The sequence below is a fragment of the Hippichthys cyanospilos genome, chromosome 9 (genome assembly GCF_059441005.1).
Source record: "Hippichthys cyanospilos isolate Australia breed blue-spotted pipefish chromosome 9, RoL_Hcya_1.0, whole genome shotgun sequence".
NCBI classification, from domain to species: domain Eukaryota; kingdom Metazoa; phylum Chordata; class Actinopteri; order Syngnathiformes; family Syngnathidae; genus Hippichthys; species Hippichthys cyanospilos.
Genome location: NC_142377.1, coordinates 14,500,132 through 14,519,415, shown reverse-complemented (window position 1 = coordinate 14,519,415; position 19,284 = coordinate 14,500,132). Strand labels below are relative to the sequence as shown.

The window sequence follows — 19,284 nt, the reverse complement described above, 5'->3', positions numbered from 1 at the left end:
AAGATCAGGTTTTAGGAACCGCGATGAGCCTCCCGATCAATAGATGGCGCTATAACATTAAAGAGGGGCGGAAATGACGTCGTGTATTGGGCCTCCACGTGGGAATGCATACGGTGTAAGGTAGCACTTCACATCAGAACGATTTATACCTGTCCAAGATGAAGCGACCAAGTAAGTTGACACTTACACACATCACGTTGAGTAAATATACAAATAATGTAAGCTTTCCGGCTGCTTGAAAACGTTATCTATGTTTTTACAGAGCTAAGAAAAGCGAGTAAGCGATTGTCATGTGCTAAACGGTATAAAATCCAAAAGAAGGTAAGATCGCATGTGATTCTTCGAAGATAAGCAAAATTTTATTGACATTATGCATATATTTGTCTTCGCTTTTCTAGGTCCGGGAGCACAACAGAAAGATTAGAAAAGAAGCCAAGAAAAAGGGCCTGAGCAAACGACCCAAGAAAGATCCAGGAGTGCCCAGCAGTGCTCCATTCAAAGAGGAAGTCTTGCGGGAGGCCGAGCAGAGGAGACTGCAGGTTCGTCAGCAATCATTCAACATCTTTCAAATTAACTCCTTTTCTTAACCAGTTAAACATTTCAACACACTAGATTAAAGATGTCTTACTAGTGATGCCTTCCTCACTACAATTCAACTTTGCACTACTATTTTATGACAAATTTGTGCACTAGAATAACTCTGTAATTAAATTGTAATATTTCGCTCCCAATAAGGGACAAAACTACACACTCCTAGCAAAGTGCTAGATTTCAACTGGTAGAATTTAGTCATCGGTAATATTTATAACATACAAATATGCAAATGTCATCCATGATACTAGTGTAAAGTAGGATGCCAAATAAATGATTGCCTTAGGTTACCTCCGTGACAGCTTTGTGATGACAGAAGACTTGAGAAAGCCTTGAACAAGTATCAGTAATTTTGCCCCATCCTGTGATTTCAGATTGAGGAGGAAAAAGAGAAACAAAAACAAGCAGCCAAACTAGAGCGTGCTAAGCGGAAGAAGGAAAAGGAGTCTGGAAAAAAAGAAAATGAACCAAAAGCCAAAAAAGCGCGTGAGGTAAAAAAAAAAAAAAAAAAAAAGCATTGTAATTTGGAGTCCAGTATGCAAGCTTTTGATATTAATTTCACTGCTGTTTTTCACTTCAGGATCACACTGTGAAATATCCAGAAAAAAAGAACGCCGCAAAAAGGAACACTAAAACGTTTCAGTGCGCTGAGCTGATCAAGGTAAAAAGCCAATCCTGGTTTGTGTTTACCAGTTGTTGTCACAAACTCATCAGATCATTTTCCACTTTTCAGGTCATTGACGCATCTGATGTTGTCGTCGAAGTACTGGATGCTCGTGATCCAATGGGCTGCAGGTGTCCACAGCTGGAGGAGATGGTGCTCCAGAAGGGGAGCAACAAGAAATTACTTTTTGTTTTAAACAAAATAGGTAAACATGGGCAAGACGTGTTGCCAACTTTATTGGCTGTAAAATTGAGTGGCTTGTTTTCATTCTGTCATAGATTTGGTACCGAGAGCAAATGTGGAACAGTGGATGCAGAGATTACAACAGGAGTTTCCAGTTGTGGCCTTCAAAGGGTCGACAAATGCTCGAGAAAAAGGGGTAGGGGCAGCCTTTGTGTGTGTGTGTGTGTGTGTGTGTGTGGGGGGGGGGGGGGGTCTGCAAAGTTCTTTACATGGAGGTCTGAGAAGGTTAAGCAGCATATGTGGTGCTGTTTCTAACTGGTTACACCCTCCAATATTAACAATCAAACCACTCAATGAAATAGCCTGGCTGTGTGCTGAGCTTAATGTGTGTGTTTGTGAACAAATGTTTAAAGTTTGATTGTCTATTGGGGTTGTTTTGAAGTATTTTTAATGTGTTCTCTCTCATTTGTGGTTATGTTTTAATGTAGCAGAAAAGAAGGGTCAAGCCCTCTATTGCAATCTTTGATCAATCCAGAGGAGCTGCCACTTTTGGAAGTACTGTTCTCACTGAGCTGCTCACAAATGCTGCTGCTAACAAGGAGGACAACTCTCGTCTTCGAGTGGGCATAGTTGGTAAGAAATGTGTGAAACAAGGAATTATATCATCATCGCGTCCTAGGGCTGAGCAATAAGTGAATTAGTCATTTTTAAAATGAACAAATTGAAATGAGCTCAATCAGGAAATTGTGGTTTTGCACAATTGGCAGAATGCTGAATGATTGGTTATAAGAAATGTGTAAAACAGTTGCTAATGACATTTAAGCAAGATATGCACAAGCTATGACAAAGGTTTAGCCATACCAAACCTTATTGCAAAGGCCATAAGTCAGGAAATGGTAAAAGCAGCAAATTAATATGAACTTTGACTTCCATCCAGGCTTTCCCAATGTGGGTAAGAGCACCCTAATCAATAGTCTGAAGGGAAGTGCTGTATGCATTGTTGGTATGAAGAAAGGCATCACAAAGTGAGTTCTTGGCTTAATCGATTGGGTAGCGTTTACTAATGATTCTCCTAAGCCTACTGGGTTTTTTTTTTCCTTTTTCTTTTCTTTCTTCCCTCCAGATCCATGCAGGAGGTACAAATCTCGCAGACTGTGAACCTGCTAGATAGTCCAGGAATACTGGCATGTCCGTCCAATCCGGCGGCCACCATGGCTCTGAGGAGCCTGCAAGTAGAGGAGGGTGAGGAGACCGTGCTGGAGGCCGCCAGAACTCTGCTCAAACAATGCGACAACACTCAGGTACGATCAAAATGTGCCACAAAATGATTAGGAAGTCATCTCGGAGCATTTGTTCTGCTTTCAGATTATTCTCCAGTACAATGTCCCTGACTTCAGAAACTATCTGGAGTTTCTAACTTTGCTGGCCAAAAAGCATGGGTTCCTGCAAAAGGGGGGCCTCCCCAATGCAACGCAGGCCGCCATAGCATTTTTGGATGATTGGACAGGGTGAGCTTTTTTGTTTGTTTTAACCTTACCAACCACAGTCCATCCATGTGGAAATGAGGACAAAAATAGCTTGAACGGACTTCACAATGAAGACTGTTAATCCAACTCTGATCCAACACTGTCAGATGGACAGATGTGGTAGAATGACCACAGGTGTGAAGTCTCAAGGCCATGATTTGATTTTTCCCAGAGCCAAGCTGAGCTACCACTGCAAGGCAACAGATAAACAGGGTCCTCCCGCCTACGTAACCGACGATATGATCACGCAGATGTGGAGCAGCCTGGATCGCAAGCTACTGCAAACCGGAAACGAGAATACTCTCAACAGTACGGGCGCTAGCTAACATGCATGTACTTTGTAATGTTATAGTTGACAACATGCCTGTTACTATTTTCCTCTGTGAAGGTGTTAAATTCCCAACCCCAGCCAGCAGTATCAGTTTTACGTCCCAAGGTCCCACTGCAGGTCTGCTGGTGGTCAGCGACATCCCTGAAGAAAAAGTTGCTGTTGAACCCGTAGAGGAGGAAGTGGCTGGTGGGACGGAGAACAAAGAGGTACCACAGATCGTGATAGCACCACTTCATTTTCACCATGGCATGGACATGAGGACAAACATGCAAGTCTGGATTCACTAATGAAGACTTCTAATCCAACTCTGATCCTGCTGCTGAACAAATGTCTGAGACATGTGCTTATCTTTCTATCTTAACTTTTTTTCTTTTTTTTCCCCCGCACAGCCTGAACAAACACCTGAGACAAATGTAGATGAACCAGAGAAACTTAAACCTAAAGGTAAATCTGGTTACACCTTCTCACATTTGACTCAATGTGAACTAACACTAACTAAATACCTTGTTGTACTGTTTTTTTGTTTTTTTTTCCAGAAAAAGTTAACCATGTCCAGTTCAAGACTGTGCCCGTCATCGTCGACTCTTCCACAGTGGAAACTGATGATGCCTATGACTTCAATGCTTATTTTAAATGAACTTCCTGACTATATACCAACTTTTCAGATTTTAAATCATTTCCGGTTTGATGCAGTCAATTCAATTTGTATCTCTGTACATGAACATTTTGTATATAGATGCTACTGATGGAATAAACAAGAATTCCATCTAAAATGCTGGCCAATGTATTTATTTTCATACATGTTAACAACCTTTCTCACCGCTAATAAATGGTCTTTTGTCACCAAAATGTTTCAAAATAGATCATTTTACAAAACACATTGAATGTACAGAATACATTTATACCAGCCTGGAATGGAATATTAAAATCAATACAGTATGTGCAAGTGGTTGCTTAGTGGCTTGCATAATTAAAACCTTGTAAAAATCAAATTGTAACAGTTAACCCTAAGAAATTGCAATTTGAGTACAATTGTTGTTGTATCGAGTTCAATCCCAGATGGAAATGGCCAGAAACATTACGCAGGAAGAGAAATGTGTACAACTTGTAATGTTTCCGAACCAGCAAAGGTCACTGATACTGACATTGAAAATGGACACCGAAGTAACAAAACAATACCACGATACCTTTCCACAGGAAGTATTGAACTGAGGTAACTGAGCATTTGTGACAAGTGAAGTTTGGTGAAATACTGCCATCTCCATAATAAAAACTATAACCCTTTCAAATAGTGTATTTAGGCAGAGTTTGCTATTACAAACTTCAACTGAGAATAGCTCAGTTTTGGCACAAATGATCATGTTATGCAGCTTTTTCAGGATATCAAGTTTAACAACATTTGGCAGCTGCTGCTTCACTTTCTAATTGGCCACATGGATTTTCTAAATTAAGATACTCAAAATTGTAAAATAAATAACAATAGTCAATGGTAAGCGTTAAAAATTGATGGGTGTAAAATTGACCTTAGGTTATATTGTGGTCCTGAGAGGGGTGTTCCTGCTGTCTGGCTTAACTTACTCAGCCACATTTCACACGTTTTCAGTGTAATTTTTCTGCCGTGTGCCTCCGCACGGGATGGAACTTATCCACTGGGTCCGGAACGAACCATTGGTCCCAAACATCAGCGAAGGCGGACGCCCTCCCCCAAGGCTTGTAATGTCCGTTCCAGTGAAGGAGTTTAGCTGCTTTGATAAACTGAGGCGAGTAGCGGTTTCCAGCACCAGTAGTGCCTTGAAAAAAAATAAAATAAAAAATCCTTATGGTACATTTACAGCACGGCATGAGTGATGCCGTCGAACATATTGGACTGAAAATTGTCCTAACTGAAAATGCGTGCGGAGTATGAATAAAAATGGGCTTCGCCGTACTTACCAAGGTGCCTAACATGCCACAAGGGGTCAAGCGCAGAGTGACGCTTGTAAAAAACTATAAGAAGTGGCGGCGTGGTGAAACTCTCGGCTAATGTCTTGCTGTAAAGATCATCCCTAGGGAGAGAAGAGCAGCGCATACACTTTGAGTGGGAAGAAATGATCGCCACATTTGTGTGGCGTGAGTTACTAACTGTGCGTTGAGCTCCATCCAGTGCTCCAGTTGGCCAGTGACGTTCATGTTCTTCCACTCGGTCAGGTTGGCAACCATGACTCCAGGGTTGAATGAACATGTGTTGGCTCTCATACCCAATTGTTTAATTGCCTCCTTTTTGAAGTCCAGAAAACCCATGTAGTTATTCTATAGGAAAACCAAATTAGGAACCTTCTCTATGAATCATAAACTTTTTAAAATTTTGTGAAGTTGTCATCCAAGGGCAAAAGAAGTAATGTAATGTACAGTGTTATGGTAAAGGTAAGATTCCCACCTGCGTTCCGGCCCCTCGAACAACGCCCTTTGCAGAAGCTGAATCACAGTCATCGGAAAAGGCCGCAGCATGCCCAGGTTTTAAACCCGTTTCATACAGCTCTTTAATGTCACCTGACACCCAAAAAGAATGTTAGGGTTCTTTTTAAGTCAAGAAAACTGGGTCATGGTATGATTAGATAAAGACAATACCTTGCACAATAATATCATCATCCAAATAGATTGCTTTCTCCACCTCTGGAAGGTATAAAGGCAAATAATATCTGGCAAAAGTCAGCTGAAATAAAAGAGCAGATGAGCAAAGTTTGCATTATGCTTTTGCCATGCGAAGTGTAATTGCATATCCACGTCACCAGGTGGGGCAGTGGCGCTGTCATTATCAAAGTCGGTTTTAAACTTTTTTTCTAAAATGCATTAATGTTTAATGCGATTTAGAAAACAATCTCCATAATGTTTTATACTTTTTTAAATGTTACAATGTTTCAGATATTGTTACTCCCGCGTTAATCTTATAGATCATTTTACTCGTATTATTGTTTATTGATTTCCCTTTTTTTCCCCCAGAATCAAACAGTTCAATAGGTCAGAAATGTTTCTAGTTTAAAAAGGATAGATTTTTTTTCCCCCAGGCACTATTTTCTGTTTCAGACTAAATTGTATGCATGCTTTAGATCTTTGTAAAGGCCATTTTGTATCAAATGGAAAGCATTGAAAGAAGACAGTAGGGAGCTGACATTTCACACAGATGGTGGCAACGTTAAAGTTGAACATGGCACAGTAACTTAGTGATTATACTCCCAGGAGTGTGCCATCTTTTGGCTTAACTACTACAAGAAATACATAGAAGAAAATGTCTCAAATGGTCTAAATATTACACATGGGTTAAGGTCAACACACTAAGTAGTGCAAATATACATAAGGTGGACTCACTGGTTTTGTAGCATCCATCGCCTGAGGATTCTTTGCTATCTTGCCAGTCAGTAGCTCAGGCTTGAAAAGAACCATTTTATATTTGATGCTTTTTAGCCTTGGAGCACTCAACCACATCCTGTAGACATCACAGTTTGACAGCGACAATGCAAACCTCAAGGTGTTTTTAATGTATAATACATTAAAAAAAAACATAAGCACAGTAATACTGGAAATATTGCCGCAGTATTTTATTTAGCGATGTGTTTTAAGTAAATGATTGCTCAACAGTCTTACTTTAGGTGATCGGCTGTGTCGTTCATGGTGATAATGGTGAATATGACGTTGGCTTTGGTGTTCTGGTAGATGCTGTGCATGGCAGTCACGGCAGCACCGAGCCTCTCCTCAGCAGCCGTCAAGACCACAGGGATTTCATCCCCTTGCCTCTCCAAATCCACTCGAAGGTCTGGAGACAATTCTGCCTCAAAGGGAAGAATGACCCCTGAGTCTGCAAGAGAGCACATTGGGGATTTACAATTCATGTTTAAGTATTGAAACCCATAGGAGGATTTGTTAACATCTTTATATGCAATTATGGTCTACTGGCGACCCTAGTGAAGATAAGCAGCCATTGAAATTGAATGAATGGATGGCGTAAAACATTTTAAATACTACTGCCTACTATTGTCATTTGTGCAAATGCAACAGTTTACCAGTATTGTTTAATTGTGTACTAGTGGGCAAAAACTGTACATGTGGTGGCGGGGATTACAAGTAAAACGGCATCAGAGAAAAGCGACTATATGGAATAAATTCTAGTGGAGGAAAAAAAAAACACCTACGTGTTATTTCTTTGTGTAAAAAGTCACTGAGGTTGAGGAGATTCCGTTGAATAACGATCAGGAAAGCTACAGCAAGTAGCACAAGGATGACCACGTTTACTGGAAGACAAAATTAACAGCGCACACATTGAACAAAACGCAAAAGATAACTTTGAAATGAGGGGAAAATGTCCTATTGCCAAAAACAAACATTTTGCTGGATTGCACCAACCTTTCCTCATTGCCTTGTGCGTTTATCCTCTGAATAACAGACAATATTGATGTTCACAGAATGACGCCACGTTATAGTTTGCTCCCTAAGTGGTGGGCTAATGCACTCAAAAAATAAAATAAAAACATTCTCAAAATGGAGCGCTTTTAACCGCCCAAATGCATGTAAACGAGAAAACCCTTAAAGATGTATATTTCCAAAACAAAAACAGCTGCATGAGAAACAAACATACCGACCAAACTGCCAACGCAACACCGTCTACTATCGCACCTACAGTTTAGTCGCCCTTTGCGTGCCTGATTACAATTAAAAGTAGACAGACTGCTACACTACGCATGAATGATAATTTAAAAAATCTTCGTGGGATAACAACATTTTAATCATTGTCTTATCCTTAATCATAGCTATTTTTATGTCAATTGGTTGAAATGAAATACATACTGTTTGACCGGCAACATTTTCGCTAGCCCTATGTACTACAGAAGCGCGCTGCGTCACCGGATTCTATTTTCTCAGAATTTATTTTCTTTATAACGTTATAAGCTCTATAACATAATAGCCTATATCGTGGCTTGTGTGAAATAAATGTGCACAAAACGGACTTCAAAACCTCGAGTCCATTGATATTGTAAAATAATATAAAGTAGTTTTCTACAGATACTGTTAACACGCGTTGGTGGTATAGTGGTGAGCATAGCTGCCTTCCAAGCAGTTGACCCGGGTTCGATTCCCGGCCAACGCAGTTGCATTTTCTTTGTCCGGTTGAAAGCGTTTGGCTAATTTTGCATTTCATTTAAATCGCCGTACTTGTGACTTGACTATCGCGAATCAACAACTGAAAATGCGTTTAGCAAATTTATACCTAAGTTTAGGTCTTACACAAAAATGGCTTTATCACTCATCAAGTCTGCAAAGTTAAACGTGCATTTATCACTGAAAATGCATCTCGCATAATCTAAGACCTACGATGAGGTTATGATTAAAAATGTTGGCATCACGAATTAAGTCTGAAAAGTTAAACGTGTTTTTTTATTGAAAGACTTTTTATATTGAAATACTGTATTGAGAAAAACAGGACAATTCAAGATAGCAACTTTACGTGAGGTACCATTATTCGCCGGCTAATGGTCGCAGGTCAACAGAGATTAAGAGACAAGTTTTAATGTCTGAGGATCGAACCCGCAACGTCTGGTTGAGAGACGATGACCAAAATATTAAGTGTTGGTTCACACTCCTAACCAGTAGGCGGCGGAATTGAATCAATTTGTTTTTTTGTCACCCTCCAAATATCTAAAGGAAGAAATAGGTCCTTGATGTGACGTATCTCTTCTTCATATTGCGTTGGCTTTTCGGAGCAGAAGAAAAATGCTGTCAATATTTAAGTCAATTCCCACGCATATGGTAAATATGATCGGGTTTATGCCGGTGTGTCATATTAAGATCCTGTCTGAGCAAGCTAGAAGTGTGGTGTAATTTATGATGCTAGCCAACGCTCTACAACTTCAACAAACGGAAATTTAGTGCAACATGAATATGCTATTGGCAATCTAACTCAACTGTTATTTGTTTAGTTACAGTAATGTTTAGAATCGTTCCTTGGATTGCTTGATCGCTTATAAATCCCCATCTTTTTTTAATGTTAAAGGGTTGAATGAACTGTGATGTTGATTCCTCTGTGTTAAAGGATTACAAAGGCCAGAAACTGGCCGAACACATTTTCCAAGGGATAATCCTCGTCACTGCGGTAATTATGCAACTACAGTATAACAACGCAACTAGATCAACTCATCATTCCTGTTTTCACCTTAATTGCGATGTATCCTATTAGGTGGTTGGATTTCTTTATGGGCTGATCCTTCAACAATTTGGATGGACAGTCTACATTGTCCTGACTGGATTTGTTGTCTCCTGCATTGTGAGTTTTTTTTTCTTTCAGACTGTTGTAAATGTACTTGTGTAATTTTAATTTTGCTAATGTCTTTTTGAAGCTGACCCTGCCCCCATGGCCAATGTACAGAAGGAATCCCCTGCCTTGGCAGCCAGTTGTACCCGAGAGCAATGCCGATTCCAACCAAAAGCCTCAGGAGAGTCAAAAGAAAAAGAAGCATAAATAACTAAATCCCACTTCTCATTTGGCTATCGATTTGTCATTCATTCATTTTACTTTGGAAATGTTTTTTGGGTTATCTCAACCCATGTGTTACAGTCTGATACTTGTCTAATAAAATTTGTGTGCAGGTGGTACAGTTGTCACTATTGAACAAAACACTCAGAAGTGTGTACAATGTGTGTTAAACACTGCATTATTACACGGATGCATGCTAAAGGAAAATGTTCAGCGCCACTACAGCCACACAAACAAGCGTATGCAAAAATGAAAATTCTTAGCAAAAGATCACTTTGTGCATAAAGAGGGAAGGGGGTTCTTTACTGTATTACAATGCTACAAGAACGATGAAAAATGTCAATATTTTAAAGAATGATCAAAGGATTGTTTTATTAAAATCTATGATTGTGTGTCTACAAAACATTGTGTACAACACAAATGAGAACAGTAATTCTCAAAAGATACATTAATGATACCTTTGGAACATAAATTAACAAACTAAGTGCTTCATTACAGCAAGTTATGTGAAATCTTTTCTAAATGAAGACGTTTGCATAGAAATTGGAAAAATACTGAACTATAAAGCTAAGCATTTAAATAATGTTTTAACAGTTATTTACACTTTATTGTTACGCATGGCGTCGATGTAAAAAAACATTTATAAATGAGAATCTTTATAACAGGAAGTGGCACAGCGAAGAAACAATTAAGTCTTACACTTTTCCTAAACCTCAAAGGCCATCTCCTCAAAGAATTTCAGTTGTCTCACCATCACGGCATACGCATTGTATTTGTCATCGCCCATCTGCTGACGAAGGCACAGCTGCAGTGAAAGTCAAAAGAAATTAGATCTATGTTCAGATTAAGTCTCAATGTTGTACATTTTTTGGAGGCATTTCTAAAAACATACTTCTCGTTTATCATCATCGTCCTCGTCCATGATTTCCAGGACTTTGTCCAAGAGCTTGACCCCCAGGCCCTTCACGACATCAGTTCTCAGGAGCTCAATGGCCCTCCTGAACTTGGCAGGACCCGACTTGGAGTCTTTAGGAATGGAAAATATTGTTAAACAGGCCCCAATGTTGACAACTTCAGTTTGACCGTAAAAATCCGACCTATTGGGATTTCTCCCAGTGACAAGTTCTCGGCTTCCTGTCTCGCCTTGCCGTGGAGCACCAGGGTGTCCCTGTACTTCCTGTTAAGTTTGAATTCTGGCAACAACGTGGAGCCAGATCCATGTTGGTCCACCTCGTTCATGTCCTTTCCACCGACCATCCTCAAAGTTTGGGTCATCATGTGGACTAAATCCTGCATGTCTTTGGATTCGGCTTTCCTGCGCAACACATGCAGTGTTGATCGTTTGATGTCATTTTTTCTTTAAAAAAAAAAAAAAACCTTGAAGCGTATTTTGAAATCTTTCTCCATTGTAGCACCTCACCTTTCCCTTCCATCACCTTCTGTATGCTCTGTGGAACTTGTGGAAGAACTGTACTCGTCCTCGTCTTTTTCCCGCTGGGCTTCACTAATAAAGTCTGAGATGGAGTTGGAAACTGGAGTGATGTAGTGTAGGGCGTTGGAAGCGGCAGCATCATGGGATGCTGGAGTAGGAATTATCATAGTTTAATAATGTTGAATCCAGCATGTCATTTTTGTCAAAAATGCCCCTAATTGTAAATCGTACCGATTATTATTTAGTTGTTCTTGAGAAAGAGGACTAAAACCATAGAAGGACAGTACCTGATTGGCCGGCAGTGTCTTTCAAGTGCCTCAGTCTTCTTCGCTCTCTGGCAGATAAAGGGCGGTCCTGAAAGTTAACATTTAGGTTCATTGTCTGGATCGATCGATATCATTAATGATCCATCCGCTTGCAAATGATCTGGGGCTAACTTTGAGCAATAGGCGAAATATTGGATGAAAACAATCATTCACACTCACATGTATAATACCTAAAGAAAATTCTGACCTTTATTTTTAGGACAGGGAAACATTACTGTACCTTTGGCAGATTTAACAACCCGTTCTCACAAGATTTAGATGTTTCATTCTCATTTGATTTTTTTCTCTCTGCGCTTCTCTTCCTCTGTTCTACTGGCGGTTCGACGGGACGTGGAGGCAGAGGCCTGGGTGCTTTAGCCTAAATGATAAAAGATACATATCCTAACAAAATGATTTTCTTAAAACAAACTTTGTTGGGAGGAATTGATTGACCTTTTGAACTTTACCTTAGGCTGATCATCTGTCTGTCTTGTGTCCGTCCCACTGTACTCAAGTGAGAGAGCGGGTTCTTGAGCGATGAGAACCGGAGTGCTTGTTATATTTTCTGTGTCGATTTGTAAGGGAAACTCTTGTTCAGATGGTTCCTTAACAGACAAAAAATAATCAACACTTTCCCATAGAGTACATGAGCATCTTTTAAATCAGTAGTTTTCAAATGGGGGTATGTGATTGAACTTCAGGAGGAATTTAACACAGTTCCTGCAGGTATCAGCAATGTAATGCTTTTTAAGTCGGTGACAGCAAGAAAAATGTTTTCTTTTCAAATTGAGAGCAAATTGATTGGATCATGACGCAACCTATTGCCACATTGTGTTACAGTCAATCCTTTGTAAACATACGAAAGAATGAGGACAGTTTTCTTACAACTGTTGGAGGGAATGGTTGCAGCAGCTTTTCAGTAGATTCAAAAGGATCCTAAAAAGTTAACAAAACATGAGGATACTTATGTACATACATAACGAATACACCTCTATTAATAACTGTACTTACTTGTTTTTCTGCATGTGGTGTTATAGCTACATTGACAGACTTCACAGAATCATTTTTACATGCCATATTCACCTCCACTTTTTCCAAGGTGATTTTGTGTGCAGATCTCTTTTCTGAATCTATTTTTTCCCCCACTTCTAGTTTGGACTCCAGTATGTTAGCTTCTCTAAGAAGCTCCATTGTGTCATCCTTTTCATCATTATTGGCCACCTTTTTGTCAAAGGCTGAAACGGTGTCCGGAAACGGACGAAACCCATTGGATATTTTTCTTTCATCAACTCCACTTTTGCTAGCTGCTGAGGGGGGCTTCAAAGGGGGCTTAACATATGTAGGAGGGAGAGAGGGCTCCGTTTTCTCAGCCTGGTGGTGAGCTAGAACTAATTGGGGTGTCTCTAATGGCCTCTTCATTACATCTGCATCCACCTGTGGATTCATTTCAACTTGGATTTTACTGATGGTTGCCATGGAGGTAATGCTGCTTTCAAGGACATCGGGTGAGGACGATCTGGGAGGTGGAGTCTTCTGAACTGGGTTGCAGTTTGTGGGACCATTGTGAGTTTTGGGGAGTTGTGATTTGTCTTTCTGTAGAATGAATAAACATAAAACATGACTATCCAAATTGCATAATGATATTTTTCAGTGATTTAAATTATTTAATAAAATGCTCTGTCAACATAACCCATGTAGATGTGTAGACATCTTATGGCTACAGTGATGAATTAGTGTTCATTGTAGTGATAATATGCATTATGTAGCAATGGAAATGGAAAATACAATTCATTCAATCCTATGAGTAAATGTTTGCACACATCCCAGTACAATAATTCAACTGAAATATAGTAAGTCCTTTTGATAATGTGTATTCAACTTACAACATATGTATGGACTAGTAAGTTTTACTTATATATTTTTGAACACTTTATACATGTCTCTAAAATTGATGTCCACCCTGTCATTTGGGTAATTTTTCTCTAGAAAACCCCCAAATGTTTTCAGTGACATTATGAGCAGCATTTTATCTTTATTCAATGCACGCTGAAACAGTGGATAGATGCATAATAAGCATTTACACTTATGGTTCGGCGTGTAATTGGATGATATCAAGCTTAAAATATAGAACCATTCATAATTTCTAAATGTGTTTGCTAAATAGTACAGCGCCTGCTAACTGAATAATGTTGCTAATGTCCATGATGTGCTTACTAAATGCTAACATTATCCATAAATATCCAGCCTGTCATTTTCCAAACCGCCAAAAATCTTGCATATTTTGCTTTATGTATGAATATTGGCGGCTTGCAGTTTATTTTAAAAAAGGGTGGGAACTCAAACAACAAACAATTCTGTCTCCTTAATACATTGATTATGGAGCTTCTTTGAAAATCTCAACTTTTTGGGGTGAAATGAAGTCCTCTTTGAGGCGCCTTATGATGATAGTGACTCATTTGTTGTACAAAGACAGTTGAGGTCATGGCGCACATCAAACTCATACATGCCTTTATGATCTCACGCCTTTATGATCTCACGTTGGAAGGGAAAGGCACGTTCTTCTGAGTGTCGTAATACTTTCTAATGTGCTATTTCTTTGGGGTTTTTTTCACCGACCTGTTTCAACCTGGGAACAGGTTCTAGCTGAGGACTCGGAGGTCGTCGCTCAGGTTTCGGCTGAACCTGCGCCAGATTGGTTACATCTTTGATGTCACTACTGCCACCAGCAACTTTCTTTCTTGATTTAGCAGTTTTTCTGTGCAACAAAAACACAAGTGGATAAGAAACTGGAAGAGGTTATTATCAACTTTTTTTTTTTTTTATTTGAGCACAGTGACAAAGCAAAACAATGAACAAACAAATGGTGATAAATTTCAACTAAGTTTGTCTTTCTAACTTACTCCTTAGTGGCTTCCAGGAACATGGCAATTTGTCGCTTGATGTAAGGTTGCCGCAGGATAAGTTTGACATCCGGCCTGTCGTCGGGCCTTTTACACAGCATGCTCTTGATCAGCTCTCCGAGCTGGGGATCGTACTTACTCGGCATCTGTGGTAGCTGGGAAAATAAAAAAAAGTTATACATCATTGCAGAGTTACAGGTAATAGGGGCTCATGCTACAGATGATGCTTAAAACTAGACCTACCCTCCCTTCTACAATCCTATAGACCAGTGAGTTCATATCCTTGGCATTGAAGGCGTGCTTTAGTGTGGACATTTCATACACACAGCAACCCAGGGCCCACACATCTGACTGGAAAAAGGAAATGTAAATAAAATTATCAAACTTTTACATGAAGAAAAAAAATGAAAGGTGAGATAAAGAATACTTTGTGATTGTAGGGTTTATTAGAGAAGAGCTCCGGGCTCATATAGTAAGGAGTTCCAATAAGTGTGCTGGCCATATCATTCTGGTTCTCTAATACTCGTGCGATGCCGAGGTCCCCAACTTTGATTATGTTGGTCTTGGTCAGGAATATATTCTGTGTTTTAAGGTCCCGATGAAGAATGTTCCTTTCATGAAGATACTGAAAGAGAGTGTTAAAAAAAAAAAAAGTTGACTCAGGGCTGTTTGCGTTCACCGTTTGGCTTCACATGTACATGCAACATACCTGAAGTGCCATGGCAATCTGGACAAACCACTCAACTACCTGCCTTTCTGATAACAGCTCTCCTTTTTGCTGTTTGAGTCTGTGATAGAGGTCACCGCCTTCACAGAATCCCATCACTATGTACAACTGGCGGTCCGTTCCTTCCCAGGATTCCCGATATGTAACAATGTTGGGATGTCGCAGCTGGGACAGAAGCTGAGCCTCCTGCTCTGCTGCCCGGCGCTCCCGTTTTGAGGAGGTGGTTAGATTGAGCTTCTTTATCACATACTGCAGGGTAGAAAATATGTCATGTTGATGCATCACCAGACTTTATTTCAAACACATGTACAGTATACTGAAAACATGGTTCACTCAGTATTCAGCCACGTGGGCTTCACCAGCAGGACACACAAAATTGATAGGCATTATTCACACTCCCTTTTTATCCATTCTTACAGTCTCCAACGAACCTGAATATTTTTGAAATGTGAGAGAGAAACGCACGAGAGTACAAATTAAACATGCAAAATACTTGCTACAAAATGACTTATTTATCAATCAATCTATTTAATTATTTGGGGCAAGCACGACGTTTACCTCATAGTTCAAATCAGGCTAGGTTCACTCCATAATACAATCAAAATGCACGTAAACAAACTACTACGCTACGCTGGCTGTACCCAAAGTTTTTTGATTATTATTTTTAACTAAAATCCTCCTAACTATAATAATTTAGCGTGCCAACAGGTACTCATCTCACCTGTTTTCGGTCTGTTCTGTGTTTTACCAGGTTCACCTCCCCGTAGCTCCCTTTCCCAACCACCCTGATAAAAATATAATTATCCATCTTTCTTCAAGACTCTTCATAACCAAGCCGAACCTCACAGAAGTCGCTCAACATTCGCTTCAAGGAGATACGTGTTTATACGACCCATTAGGAAGCTGGAAAGTCGGAAAAAATCATATTAAAAGTTGGACACTAGCGTAGTGGGAGGACGGGATTTTGAAAAGCAGGAAACCATCAGCGGAGTCACTAGGCAACTGTGGCAGCCGAAGAAGGCTGGAAGCGCCACAAAACACTCAAATGGAAGCTACTGCCGCTTAGCGGCCAAAAAGGAACTGCAATAAAGCAATTTTTTAGGCAGTAGGTGGCACCCAAAGCACTTTTGTGGAAAAAAAACATGTGAAACCTGACAATGCAAAAAGATAAGTTAATTTTGTGTGGTTTTTGTGGGGATTGTTCTACATTAATCTGTAAAATGTGCTGCCTTTAAAATGGGTTTGCTTTGTTAAAAGTGTTAATAATCGAATGCAGCCTATAAACCAAATCATTAACCATTGCTGCAAGATGTAAACACTTGATCCATGACAACAAAGTGGCATACAGTATGAAACGTTAGCTACACATCAACCACGCAGCAGCTAAATGGCAAATGCGAAGAAGATGTACTATAACTTGATGAGGTTTCATTGTGCACTTTGGTTACCTGGAGGGGACTTCCGTGAGGACTTAATCCACCCTTTAACACCACTACTATCAATTTTATATATGAAAACAAGCAATCTGCTCTGAAGCATCAACATATTCATTTATGTGCACTGTAGTGGACATTGGGTTTTTGTACAGTATATCGTTTGACTCATTTGGGCGACCCTACTAAGTTGTTATGTGCTCAATAAGGGATATTTCCAGAGGTGTTTCATGTGTTTGAGCGGGATGTGATTAACCTGTGTTGCTGAGAAAAAATGGACACAACAGTGGACACAAATGAATAGCCTGGGTCTCTGGATGATATTAAAGCACGAAACTGTGCAATATGCGATATATCATCTGGAGCAAATTGGAATACGCTTCAAATATCAGACAAAAAAAAAATAGCCACGTGTTTCTACTGAGTTAAAACTTGTGTTTTTGTGAAAGTTTTATCTTTCTGGGTGTTGACAATCAGCATAGAGATTTTGGGGGGATTTATTCTATTTATACTTAATTACTACTTAATTTTGGTGATACCTGTCACAGGGTCTGGAAGTTTTGCTGTCAAGTTTATTTATAAAGCATAAAAACAAGATCAAAGGGCTGACCAAAGTGCTATACAATTACTAAAATACTAAAATATAGAACAAGTTATTTCGCACAAATATCATAATAAATGAGTAAAACAGTGATAAAATCAATGAAAAACAGGATCTAAAAAGAAACAGTTTAGAACAGACAGACAGACAGAGCCAAGATTACATGTCTAGCATGGAGTGAATGCCAGACAGAAGAGATAGGTTTTTAGCAACGATTTAAAATGTTCAACTGACTGAGCAGCTCTAACTTGAAATGGTAAGCTGTTTCATAACTTTGGTGCCAACACAGAGAAGGCTCGGTCACCACAAGTAGCAAGCCTGGACCGAAGGACTTCCAGGAGCAGCTGGTTTGACGACCTAAGTGTCCTGGTTGTCATGCTGGTTCTGATGGCTCACAACTGCACATGTGCATGATAAGTGATAATGAGATACAAAGCAAAAATTAAAATCTTCTAAACGTTGTTGATTTAACTATATAATAATTGTTAAAGAGCTTTCGTGAGAGTCGACTTGACAGGCGAAGTATAACCTGATGACATAATAAAAATATGTAATGGAGTCTTCTTTCATCTCACATTCCACTTAGCTCATACGAATGACAGGTGGAAATATCGAGGTGACCAATAGCGTTGCAAGCTTTTACCTGTATGCCGCAATTCCACCTCTGATTGGTGCTTAATTCTCCCTTTCCTCGTGACGCCACCAGTTGCTCCGCCCTTTGGCAGAGAGAGAGGGAAGCGGTGGCAAGTCAACCGCTTGGGGACAGAAGCGCGCGGATCTCTGCAACCGGACATCTCTTTCTGGCACGCAGCAGGTAGGACGGACTTCCACCGTTACTTTTAAACACGTGCATGCTGGAAAAAGATGTCGTGTGTTTAGTCGTTGACATGTGAAGAAGAAGCACTCTCTTTTGGGACTTGTGGTGCTTTCGCTTTAATTTCTACGAGGAACAAGCAGGAGCGTTTGCAGTTTGCACGTAGCCCTCGCATACATCTACTGTATAAGCGGCTTTATTAATCCTCAAGTCTGATGACGTCTCGGTAAACATGACCCGGCGTCTTTATTCTCCTGCCTGTCCCTCAAACATGACCTCGAGTATCGTTTATTTTACTTTCTTCACGGTCTCCCCCCTCCCTCATCGGCTTATCAATTGATAGAGCAGATTTGCAGTTTGTATAAGAGGTGCAAGAATTTGACATTTAGGGACCCCCGGTAGCGTCTTGTTGTCAGGAGTTGGCAAGTGAACAAATGGGAAGTCCATTTGTGCCTTTGACCTATGGAATTATATTTTTATTAATGGCTATATAAAGTAAGAAGCTTGTGTAGTTTTTGCACCAGTCTGAACTTGCAAGGTCATATTGCCCGATATGATGATATTGCATCCAAGTTTGTTTGTTATTTTTGCACAACAGAAACCATAAGGTTTCTGTTTGTTTACATTTCAGTTAGCCATAACCCATACTAGTATTTATGCAATAAACATTTAAAAATCATCAATCACTTTTTTTTCAACATTATGTGATCAGTCAAGAAATGGCCATTCCAGAGAATATCTAACATAACGTTTGGCCAGAAAATTGTAAATTTAAGTGAACTACTCATGCAGTTTAAACCTTTGAAATATTCTTTGTAACAAGTTATGATGCGTACAGTATGTGATATTTTTGCAGCTAAGTGGCTTGAAAGTCAACCCCATTGACTGGAACGTGCTACTGCTCTGAATGTGGTTACTTCATACCATGTCGTGAGGAAAAACAAAAAAGATCTTGGATCCTTGAATTTTGTGAAATTGAAGATTCATGAAATCCTCGATAACTCAAATTGAAATATAACTTGAAAGGACGAGGAGAAAATAAATGAGTAATAAAGTAAAATAATGGTACGTACACTAAAATAACAGCAATTGAAAGATGATAAAATATGAACAAATGCCAGCTGTTCATGCACATTTTGGCCACTCTGGGGCAATGTGGTGCCATGCATGGACGGCATACACAATTTAAATGAGAGAAGAATCAAGTCGCTAATTAACTCAATTTGTTAATATAATTACATATAGGTTATCCCATATTTGTGTTTTGCAATTAGT

At 39.6% G+C, this 19,284-nt stretch overlaps 5 protein-coding genes and 3 non-coding genes across 9 annotated transcripts in view; 6 read left to right on the top strand and 2 right to left on the bottom strand.

Annotated features, from left to right (window-relative positions):
* Positions 1 to 66: 66 nt before the first annotated feature.
* gnl3 (G protein nucleolar 3) lies at positions 67 to 4,068 on the top strand. 2 transcript variants are annotated; one of them, XM_088423566.1, is made up of 15 exons: positions 67 to 171; positions 263 to 321; positions 399 to 539; positions 966 to 1,082; positions 1,172 to 1,252; positions 1,325 to 1,460; positions 1,534 to 1,634; positions 1,930 to 2,071; positions 2,376 to 2,463; positions 2,562 to 2,739; positions 2,804 to 2,946; positions 3,137 to 3,273; positions 3,353 to 3,501; positions 3,685 to 3,739; positions 3,832 to 4,068. In XM_088423566.1, exons 1-15 carry the CDS (start codon positions 159 to 161, stop codon positions 3,930 to 3,932), a joined length of 1,641 nt encoding a protein of 546 aa, XP_088279692.1. In that variant the 5' UTR covers positions 67 to 158; the 3' UTR covers positions 3,933 to 4,068. The 2 variants fall into 2 exon arrangements, with proteins under 2 accessions (XP_088279692.1, XP_088279691.1); XM_088423565.1 differs by having other exon boundaries at positions 1,927 to 2,071.
* On the top strand, positions 1,709 to 1,844 carry LOC148419049 (small nucleolar RNA SNORA47). The gene has a single exon (XR_015866780.1). It is a non-coding gene; the product is annotated as a small nucleolar RNA SNORA47 (small nucleolar RNA).
* LOC148419048 (small nucleolar RNA SNORD19) lies at positions 2,995 to 3,070 on the top strand. Its single transcript, XR_015866783.1, has one exon. It is a non-coding gene; the product is annotated as a small nucleolar RNA SNORD19 (small nucleolar RNA).
* glt8d1 (glycosyltransferase 8 domain containing 1) lies at positions 4,069 to 7,933 on the bottom strand. The gene is made up of 9 exons (XM_088423567.1): positions 7,673 to 7,933; positions 7,462 to 7,560; positions 6,917 to 7,127; positions 6,641 to 6,758; positions 5,903 to 5,987; positions 5,712 to 5,824; positions 5,418 to 5,584; positions 5,228 to 5,340; positions 4,069 to 5,085 (listed from the first exon to the last, which is right to left on the bottom strand). Exons 1-9 carry the CDS (start codon positions 7,680 to 7,682, stop codon positions 4,895 to 4,897), a joined length of 1,107 nt encoding a protein of 368 aa, XP_088279693.1. The 5' UTR covers positions 7,683 to 7,933; the 3' UTR covers positions 4,069 to 4,894.
* Positions 7,934 to 8,342: 409 nt separating this feature from the next.
* On the top strand, positions 8,343 to 8,414 carry trnag-ucc (transfer RNA glycine (anticodon UCC)). Its single transcript has one exon. It is a non-coding gene; the product is annotated as a tRNA-Gly (tRNA).
* A 525-nt stretch (positions 8,415 to 8,939) lies between these two features.
* On the top strand, positions 8,940 to 9,914 carry spcs1 (signal peptidase complex subunit 1). Its single transcript, XM_088424324.1, has 4 exons — positions 8,940 to 9,073; positions 9,357 to 9,416; positions 9,501 to 9,587; positions 9,661 to 9,914. Exons 1-4 carry the CDS (start codon positions 9,038 to 9,040, stop codon positions 9,784 to 9,786), a joined length of 309 nt encoding a protein of 102 aa, XP_088280450.1. The 5' UTR covers positions 8,940 to 9,037; the 3' UTR covers positions 9,787 to 9,914.
* A 228-nt stretch (positions 9,915 to 10,142) lies between these two features.
* Positions 10,143 to 16,146, bottom strand: nek4 (NIMA-related kinase 4). Its single transcript, XM_088424322.1, has 15 exons — positions 15,883 to 16,146; positions 15,144 to 15,410; positions 14,862 to 15,059; positions 14,678 to 14,785; positions 14,435 to 14,589; positions 14,151 to 14,289; positions 12,546 to 13,127; positions 12,420 to 12,470; positions 12,002 to 12,139; positions 11,776 to 11,913; positions 11,517 to 11,583; positions 11,218 to 11,377; positions 10,895 to 11,112; positions 10,690 to 10,823; positions 10,143 to 10,602 (listed from the first exon to the last, which is right to left on the bottom strand). The coding sequence occupies exons 1-15, from the start codon at positions 15,967 to 15,969 to the stop codon at positions 10,504 to 10,506; spliced, it is 2,541 nt and encodes an 846-aa protein (XP_088280448.1). The 5' UTR covers positions 15,970 to 16,146; the 3' UTR covers positions 10,143 to 10,503.
* Positions 16,147 to 17,843: 1,697 nt separating this feature from the next.
* The window catches only part of camk1b (calcium/calmodulin-dependent protein kinase Ib), a 29,433-nt gene continuing 27,992 nt past the window's right edge, over positions 17,844 to 19,284 (top strand). The window contains exon 1 of the mRNA XM_088423377.1: positions 17,844 to 18,009. The gene's annotated coding sequence lies outside the window, so the exon portion shown is untranslated. The remainder of the gene's footprint in view (positions 18,010 to 19,284) is intronic.